The 10507-nt window shown below is 35.4% G+C and overlaps 1 protein-coding gene across 1 annotated transcript; it reads left to right on the forward strand.

Moving 5' to 3' along the window:
- Positions 1–692: 692 nt before the first annotated feature.
- LOC308435279 (olfactory receptor 9K2) lies at positions 693–1634 on the forward strand (the record flags this gene model as incomplete). The annotated part of the gene is made up of 1 exon (XM_080935951.1): positions 693–1634. One exon carries the CDS (start codon positions 693–695, stop codon positions 1632–1634), a length of 942 nt encoding a protein of 313 aa, XP_080792077.1.
- Between the last annotated feature and the right edge of the window lie 8873 nt (positions 1635–10507).

Consider the following 10507-nt stretch of genomic DNA (forward strand, 5'->3'; position numbering starts at 1 on the left):
CATGCACATATATGGTACAGAATCATTTTTTATTGGTCTTAGCTGCTGCCTTCCTCATGGCTGCCAATATTTTGCTCAGCTCCTCCTGCTTTTTCTTCATGTGGATGTGTGTGCTCATCTTCTTCTTGATGAACTTGAGTGTGCACTTGTCCTTGGTCACTTTAAGCAACTCCACGGCACACTGCCCATAAGGTTTGAAGCCGCATACCTACCAGATCATATTCTACATGAGCTTGATGTGCCTGGTGTGGTTCTTGCAGAGTCGGCTGTGCCTCATTCTTTGTCACCTTGTGGCCTTGCTGAGGCTCATGGCCATGGGGTACTGGGGCCATGACTGCTGCTCTTCAATGGTGGCCAGGACAGGAAGCACTTCCCCATACTCTATCATGAATACCATGAGGTGATATTGAAGTCAGTTTGTAGATAGAAAAATGTATAGGAAGGTGATAATAAAAATACAAATGGCATCAAACACGTAGAGGAAAAGTCTAATTTTGCCACTTTGGGAATTAGATGTAAAAGTGAGAATTTGAATGCTGTATCACTTGATTGAATTCATCTTGTTATAATATGAGGCTAAAATTAAAAACTAACAATAAAAGATCATTGGAAACCTGTCCTGTAGCAGCTATTTATAAATTCAAACTAAGAGTTTGTTTATTTTGCCTTGTGCCTCTCATCAGATCTCTTCCATGGGCGACAGGGAAACAAGCAATCAATCAGTAATGACTGACTTCATTCTTGTAGGCTTCAGGGTCAGCCCTGAGCTCCACATCCTCCTCTTCCTGCTCTTTCTGGTTGTGTATGCCATGATCCTTCTAGGAAACCTTGGGATGATGGCCATCATTATGACTGATCCCAGGCTGAATACACCAATGTATTTCTTCCTAGGCAACCTCTCCTTCATTGACCTCTTCTATTCATCTGTTATTGCACCGAAGGCTATGAGCAACTTTTGGACTGAGAGCAAGTCCATCTCATTTGCAGGCTGTTTGGCTCAGCTTTTTCTCTTTGCACTCTTCATTGTGGCAGAAGGATTTCTCCTGGCAGCTATGGCTTATGACCGTTTCATTGCCATCTGCAACCCACTCCTGTATTCTGTTCACATGTCCACACGTCTCTGCACTCAGCTGGTAGCAGGCTCTTATTTTTGTGGGTGCATCAGCTCTATTCTCCAGACCAGCATGACATTTACTTTATCATTTTGTGCTTCTCGGGCTATTGACCACTTTTACTGTGATAGTCGCCCACTACAGAGACTCTCCTGTTCTAACCTTTTCATACACAAAATAGTATCTTTCTCTTTATCTGGCATCATTATCTTACCAACAGTCATAGTCATTATTGTTTCCTACATGTATATTGTATCCACTATTCTAAAGATACGCTCCTTGGAGGGAAGGAAGAAAGCCTTCTCTACTTGTAGCTCTCACCTGGGAGTTGTGAGTGTGCTTTATGGTGCAGTTTTTTTCATGTATCTCACCCCTAACCGATTTCCTGAACTGAGTAAACTGGCTTCTTTGTGTTATTCCCTAGTCACACCAATGCTGAACCCTCTGATTTACTCTCTGAGAAACAAAGATGTTAAAGATGCTCTAAGCAAACTTCTAGAGAAGACAAAATCCAGTCGTTGATTTTTCTCAATCTACAAGTAGTGTTTTGAGTATTGATTTCATATTTTTGTGGCAATGATAAAAATTTCTTCTAACTATTATAACCAAGCCATTAGAAGCCTGTTTTATACAGTTCATCTTCATAAAATATGCCATCTTTGCTCCTCCTGTAATCCTTAAATTTGTGGACATGCTGATGTCCTGTGGAGGTTTTTTTTATATATCATCCTTTCTTCCCATATCTAATATCATCTTATTTCATAAAGCGTTGTGTGTTTCATAATGTTTAAAGTGTTTTAATCTTTTGCATATTTATTAAATAATTTTTAACTAAATATGATCTTTTCAGTTGCTTTCTGCTCCTATACACAATCTTGATAATACACAAAGTAACAAATTTAATTTCTAAAAAATTCATAGGCTTTCTGATTTTCACTGTTATTAATATATTAAGTGCTCATAAAACTTTAGTTGGGTAAGTATTTACATGAGGTATTCACTACATACAGTTATTTGTAATTTTCTCTGAGAATGCCAGGCATTTTGGAGTTCTTTGAGCCACACAAAATATAAATCTGAATAAAAGAACCAAATGAAAAGATGAATCATTGGCAAATTTTGAGTATTCATTACTCAATTTGATCCTCCATAGTAATGCTTTGTATTAATTATTAATGGAGGTATTTAATAAATATATAGAAGTAGATGAACCATGAAAATATAAGGTTTTCTAAAATGTACTCATATATCTCTCTGTGCATGTTTATTTATTTGGTAAATTCTATACCATATATTTACACATGTTTTGGTATTATGATAGACATAGGAATGAATCACTTCATTCTTTAGGGTGTTCACAATATGATATATGAGCTAAATCTCTAGGCTGTCAATTAAATGCCAATGGCTGGGTGCCAAAGATATTCTTTAAAGTCATACTTTGAGGTGACTGAGAGTTGATGGTTGCTAAGCAGCAATAATTTTCTTTTCTTTTCTTTTCTTTTCTTTTTCCTTCCTTCCTTTCTTTTTTAAAGATTTGTTTATTTATTTGAGTACACTGTAGCTGTCTTCATGCATACCAGAAGAGGGCATCAGATCTTATTACAGATGTTTGTGAGTCACCATGTGATTGCTGGGAAGTGAACTCAGGTACTCTGGAATAGCAGTCAATGCTCTTAACCGCTGAGCCATCTCTCCAGCCTGATAATTTTCTTGATGAAAAAAAAATGGATCTAAAAAGTATAAGGTTGAAAGTAGGGAAAATGATGTGGTTTATGCTGCTGCTGTGCGCCTACTTTACCCTTTGAAAATAAAGACACATTTCAAAAACCACAATTCGCAAGTTAAAAATAAAAGTTAAAAGACTAGTGAGCCAAAACTATGTGAAAAGACATGCCTTCCTAATTTTGAACTAGAATCGAGGTTTGCAGTGTTTGTATAAGCAGAAAAGCCAATGAGCAGAGCTAACTTGAGGATGTACCCACCCAATTCATCAAACTCCTGGCTTGGTCTTCAGCATCAATGACAAAAAGTAGATGAAAGAGCTTTCAGTAAAGGAATGTAATAGAACACCTCAATTTTATAATTAGTATGTTTAAGAAAATCTACAAATAGCATTATCCTAAATGAAAAGAACTTAAAGCTGTCCTGACGTAATTAGTAATAATGCTACAGCATCACATTTTATCACATCCCTTTAACCTTGTACTAGAAGTTCTACATGATATAATGATAAGAACTTCAAATAAGTTTTATGCAGCTTAATTGTATAACTTAAAATTTTTATGTTGAATAATGTGGTGGTTTGAATGAGAATGACTCCAAAGGTTCATACATCTGAATGCTTAGTTACTAGGGAGTGGAAGTCCTTAGGAACAGATTAGGAGGTGCAACCTTATGGTAGTAGATGTGGCTTTATTGCAGGAATTGTGTCACTGTGAGTGGGCTTTGAGGTTTCAAAAGCCCACATCAGTCTCAGTCTCTCTCTTTCTCTTACTGCTGCCTGTGGATCAGGATGTAACTCTTAGCTACTAATCTATTGTCAAGCCTATTTTCTGCCATGGACTCCCATTTCAAAACTGTAAGCAAGCCAATTAAATGTTTCTTTTTAAGAGTTGCCTTGGTTGTGGTTTCTTTTCATATAACAGAACAATGACAGGAAGCCCAAATCTCCAGAGCTTCAAAATAAATTTAAAGTTGATGTTGTGTTCTCAAAGACTAAATAAAGTTAATGTTAGACTGCAAGTGGGTCACATATTTATAGGAAGAAGCTACAAGATCAAAAGAGAATCTTCAAGATTTCAGGATATAGAGTTTAACATATGCAAAGACACCAAGAAATTGCCATTTATAGATTAATAAAAAAATCTGAGATGAGCTTACTCTGTTAGTGGCTTCATCATAGACATCAGCCTTCATTACTATAAGAAAGTATTTTTGTGGTTTTTAACCCAGTTAATTGTATTTTGTTATGATGAACTGAAAAAAAAAAACTCATATGATTAAGTGGTTTGTAACAAAACCAACTATACTTGTTTGCATACAAAAAGATGTTATATATAGAAAATTCAAAATTCTCAGCAGTCGCAGCAACAAAAACTTTCTGCAAGTAATAATTAGTTATAGTTAGTTTCCTGGAACAAGGTGAAAATACAAAAGTCCATTCATTTTTTACATACTATCAAAATTGCAATTTGAAATTTAAAACATTCTGTAAAGGTGAAAACATCAGAATAATAAAATAGAAATTTACATTCTTAGCTCTTTTTGTAAGCACAAATTTAACAACAATGCATGAAGCAAAATACATTTTTGAGGAGAATTCCAGAATATAATCAAAATGGTGCAAAACTCCTAGAAATCTATGAAGAGTACTTTCATCAAAATCGATTTTTTTCTATGTGGAATACATATTCAGATACAAACTGGTTCAGCTCAAGTATCTGGATAATACCTTTACGCATGCTTTCTACTTTGCAGTAATATTGAAGTGGATGCCAGAACAAACATGCTAACTTTTCAGAAGATTAATTAAAGAAATTTTTCCCTTGAATCATTTGAAGCTCAAAGGAAATTAAAATAGCCTGGATGTTAAGGAACTGCTCAAAGTACAAGTAACAGTAGTAGGATGACTTTCTTTATCTATTATAGCTCAGGCAGCTGGGAAAAAAGAAAAGAAATGAAGGTTTAGTTTTATATGCCTGGAGGTAAGGGGTTGGGAATTACAGAATTGCAGAATTCTGGTTATTTGGAAGATGTTCAGAAGAAATGGTATAATCTTGTCTTATGTCAAGAGCAGTGTGCATACTTTGTCTGAGTGTTTCTGAAGTAAGTAAAAAGCTGAGGAAGTTTATGTCATAGAATTAGAGAACTTACACTAATTCAAACACTGTCAAGAGTGGGCTGTCATGTGACATTGAAATAGTGTGGTATGCCTCTTGGTGATATTACATAAAAAGGCATATATTCTTTTTTTAATTGAAAAACTTTATTTTTAAAATCAGAAATAGATGTACAGATTTTAAAAGCATTTTTACATAAAAGTATATAAATGTATTTTTTTTTTAGTACTTGATTTTTTTTAAAGGTTTGATAGTATGGATTAAAATCTTACTAGTTACAATGAACATAAAGTAATTGTAAAACAAGATGTAACTTGGAAATAGACAAAGTTTTCTTGGTGTGTAAAGATTAAGCATAATGATTTTTAAATTATTTTTTGGCCTTTGTTTTTTTGAACTTAATATAGTCTGTGAGTTCTTTCTGGAGTGTTCAGAGCTTTCTGGGTTTAGTATTTAATTATCAGTGACTGCACATTATGTCTGTTCTTTTGTGACTGGGTTACCTTACTCAGGATGATATTCTCTAGATGCATCCATTTTCTTAGGAATTTAATAAAGTCATTGTTTCTGATAGCTGAGTAGTACACCATTGTGTAAATATAACCTCAATTTTTGTGTTCATTTATTTACTGAATGGCATCTGGGTTATTTCAAGCTTCTGGCTATTATAATTATGGCTTCTATGAACATTGTGAGGCATGTGTGTTAGTTGTACATTGGTGCATCTCTGGGGTGTATGCCCAGACGTGGAATAACTGGGTCATCAGGTAGTACTATGTCCAATTGTACTATAAATTGAAGAATTGACATGGAACTTTGATGGGTATTGCATTGAATATGTAGATTGCTTTTGGAAAGATAGACATTTTAACAATGTTGATCCTTCCAATCCATGAGCATGGGTGATCTTTCCATCTTTTTAGATCTTCTTCAATTTTCATCTTCAAAGATTTGCTGTTCCTGTCATACAGGTCTTTCACTTGTTTAATTAGGGTCACATCAAGGTATTTCATATTGTTTACGAAAATTGTGAAGGTTAAATTTTTTCTAATTTCTTCCTAAGCATGTTTTTCCTTTGAGTAGAAGAAGGCTACAGATTTGTTTGAGTTAATTTTATATCAAGCCACTTTGCTTAACTTGTTCATCAACTGTAGAAGTACTCTGGTAAAATTTTTGAGGTCATTTAAGAATACTATAATGTCATCTGCAAGTAGTGAAATATGACTTCTTCCTTTCCAATGTGTATCTCTTTGATTTCCTTTTGCTGTCTAATTGCTCTGGCCAGGACTTCCAGTACTATATTGAATAGGTAAGGGAGAGTGGGCAGCCTTGTCTAGTCCTTGGTTTCAGTGAGATTGCTTCAAGTTTCTCACCATTTATTTTGATGTTGACTTTGGTTTGCTGTATTTTTCTTTTATTGTGTTTAGGTATGGGCCTTGAATTCCTGCTCTTTCCAAGACTTTTAACATTAAGGGGTGTTGAATTTTGTCAAATGCTTTCTCAGCATTTACTGAGATGACTATGTGGTTTTTTTCTTTGAGTTTGTTGATACATTGGATTTCATTGATAGATTTCCATATATCAAACCACTCCTGCATTCCATAGATGAAGCCTACTTGATCATGGTGAATGATCATTTTGATGTGTTCTTGGATTTGGTTTGCAAGAATTTTATTGAGTATGTTTGCATCAGTGTTCATAAGGGAGATTGGTCTGAAGTTTTCTTTCCTTGTAGGGTCTTTGTGTGGTTTAGGAATGAGAGTTATTGTGGCTTCAAAAATGAGTTGGGTAGTGTTTCATTTGACATTATTTTGTGGAAGAGTTTGGAAATTATTGGCGTGAGTTCGTCAATAAATGTCTGATAGAATTCTGCACTGAATCCATCTCATCCTGGGCTTATTTTGGTTGGGAGACTTTTGATGACTGCTTCTATTTCTTTAGGGGTTATGGGATTGTTTATATGGTTTATCTGGTCCAGATTTAACTTTGGTATCTGGTATCTATCTAGAAATTTATCCATTTCCTTCAGTTTTTTAAGTTTTGTTGAATATAGTCTTTTGTAGTAGGATTTGATGATTTCTTTAATTTTCTGTTGTTATGTCTCCCATTTCATTTCTGATTTTATTTATTTGGATACTCTTTCTTTGCCCTCTAGGTACTTTGGCTAAGGGTTTATCGATCATGTTAATTGTCTCAAAGAACCAGGACCTGGTTTTGTTGATTCTTTGTAGGGTTCTTTTTTTTTTATCTTCTTGGTTGATTTCTGCTCTGAGTTTGATTATTTCCTGAAGTCTACCCCTCTTGGGTGTATCTTTATTTTGTTGTTCTAATACTTTTAGCTGTGCTATCAAGGGCTAACTTATGCTCTCTCCAGTTTCATTTTGGAGGCATTTTGGAGCTATGACTTTTTCTTGTAGTACTGCTTTCATTGCATCCCATAATTGTGGGTATGCCGTGCTTTAATTTGCATTAAATTCTACAAAATTATTAATTTCTTTCTTTATTTCTTCTTTGACCATGCTATCATTGAGTATAGCATTGTACACCTTCCCTGTTTATGTGGGCTTTTCACTGTCTTTGTTGCTATTAAAGACCAGCCTTATTCCTTGGTGATCTGATAGGATGCATGAGAGTATTTCAATCTTCTTCTATCTATTGAGGCTTGTTTTGTGACCAAGTATATGGTCAATTTTGGAAAAAGTGTGGTGAGGTGCTGAGAAGAAGGGTATTTTTTTGTTTTAGGATGAACTGTTCTGTGGTTGTTTTTTAATTCAAATTAGTTCACGAGCTCTACTAGTTTCACCGTGTCTGTATTCAGTTTTTGCTTCCATGATCTCTCCAGTGATGAGAGTGGGGTGTTGAAGTGTCCCACTATGGTTGTGTGCTGTGCATTGTATGTTTTGGGCTTTAGTGGGGTTTCTTTAATGAATGTGAGTGCTCTTGTATTTAGAGCATATATGTTTAGGATTGAGAATTCATCCCTGATACATTTTTTCTGTAATGAGTAAAAAGTGTCCTTCTTTATCTTTTTTGATAAACTTTGGTTGAAAATGCATTTTATTTGATGTTAGAATGGCCACTCCAGTTGTTACTTGGGACCATTTGCTTGGAAGGTTTTTGCCAGCCTTTTACTCTGAGGTAGTGTCTATCTTTGTCTCTGAGATGAGTTTCCTGTATGCATTGAAATCCTGGATGCTGTTTACATATCCAGTATGATAATCAATGTCTCTTTATTTGGCAATTGATCCCATTTATCTTAACAGATATTAAGGAAATGTGATTGGTGTTTCCTGCTATTTTAGCTGTTAGAGGTAGAATTGTGTTTGTGTGTCTTTCTTCTTTTGGTTTTCTTGCTTAGTTATTTTCTTGCTTTTTCTAGGTTGTAGTTTCCCTCCTTATGTTGGGTTTTCCAGCTATTGTTCCTTGTAGGGCTGGATTTATGTTCAGATACTGTGTAAATTTAGTTTTGTCATGAAATATCTTGGTCTTTTCATCTATGGCAATTGAGAGTTTTGCTGGATATAGTAACCTGGGCTGACAATTATGTTCTCTTAGAGTTTGTATGATATCTGTCTAGGATCTTATACCCATCATAGTCTCTGTTGTGAAGTCTGGTGTAATTCTTTTTTTTTTTCCTTACTGCTTTATTTGTTTTTTTAAAAAAAGGAGACCCAGAGATAAAGGCCTGTTGAGAAGGGGTTCCGACTAGCCAGTGGGCAGAGAGATTCCTGCCAAGCACACACAGAAAGTATGCCCCTACCCTGCCAGATTCAGGGACCAGGAACCCAGCTGGTGGCTTCTGGGTACAGAACAGAGATTGGACCATCCACCAGCAGGAACAGCAAAGATCCAGGTACACACGCCAGGTACAAGAGAAAGGCGAGGACCAATCACTTACAACAAGATGGCAAGAGGAAAGCGAAAGAACATACCCCAGGGAGACCAAGACAACTTGGCAACAGTAGAACTCAGCTCTCCCATCATAGCAAACAGCGGAATGCCAATCACTCCAGAAAAAGAAGACTCAGACATGAAATCCTACCTCAAGATGATGATAGAGATCCTTAAACAAGAATGGAGGAAGAGCATAAAGAATTAGAAGGTTTTAAGGAAGAAACAAGAAAAAAAACTTATAGAACTCAAAGAACTAGAAGAAAACAGAACCAAAGAGATGAAGAAATGGAAGAAGTTATTTAAAACGGAAATGGACACAATAAAGAAAACACTAAAAGAGACAGTCCTAGAAGTAGAAAGCCTAAAAAAAAAAAAAAAAAAAAAAAAAATCAGGAGACACAGATGCAAGCATTTCCAACAGACTACAAGAGATGAAATAGAGAAACTCGGGGGCCAAAGACAACATTGAAAGCATAGGCAAAACAGTCAGCGAAGATGCAAAAACCAAAAAGCTGCTAACCCGAAATGTCCAGGAGATCCAGGACACAAAGAGAAGACCAAACCTAAGGATAATAGGAATAAAAGAGGAAGGAGAATATCAACTAAAAGGCACATAAATATCTTCAAAAAATTGTAGAAGAAAATGTACTTACCCTTAAGAATGAGATGACCATGAGCATAAAAGAAGCCTACAGAACTCCAAATAGGTTGGACCTGAAAAAAAATTTTTCCTGACACAATATTTGAAACACCAAGTGCCCAAAGCAAAGAAAGAATACTAAAAGCAGTAAGGGAAAAAGTTCATGTAACATTTAAGGGCAGACCAATCAAAATCACACCAAATTTCTCAACAGAGACTATGAAAGCTAGAAGAGCCTGGACAGACATCATGCACACACTAAGAGAGCACAAGTGCCAGCCCAAGCTGCTATACACAGCAAAAGTATCAATCACCGTAGATGGAGAGATGAAGATATTCCAAGACAAAACTAAATTTACACAATATCTGACCTAAAATCCAGCAATATAATGAATTATAGGTGGAAAACCGAATACAGTGAGGGAAACTAAATACTAGTAAAAAACAAGAAAAATCCTAATCAAGAAAACCAAAAAGAGAAAGAGGCACAGGCACAATTCAAAATACAAAATGAATAATAGCAGGAAACAGCATGTACAATTCTTGATATCTACTAACATAAATGGACTCAACTCCCCAATAAAAAGATATAGGCTATCAGACTGGATAAATAATCAAAACCCAGAATTTTGCTGCATAAAGGAAACTCATCTCAGAGACAAAGACAGACACTATCTCAGAGTCAAAGGTTGGGAAATAACTTCCAAGCAAATGGCCAAAAGAAGCAAGCTGGAGTGGATATTCTAATATCGAATAAAGTAAATTTCCAACCAAAAGTTACAACAAAAAATAAGGAAGGACACTTTTTACTCATTACAGAGGAAATCTGTCAGGAGGAACTTTCAATCCTCAACATATATGCTCCAAATATAAAAGCACCGATATTCATAAAAGGAACCCTACTAAAGCTCAAAAAATACATTTCCCCCGCATAAAAATAGTGGGAGACTTTAATAGCCCACTTTCACCAATGGACAGATCATGGAAACAGAAACTGAACATTGACCCTGTAAAATTAG

Source organism: Micromys minutus, assembly GCF_963924665.1.
Source record: "Micromys minutus genome assembly, chromosome: 22".
Classification (NCBI taxonomy): domain Eukaryota; kingdom Metazoa; phylum Chordata; class Mammalia; order Rodentia; family Muridae; genus Micromys; species Micromys minutus.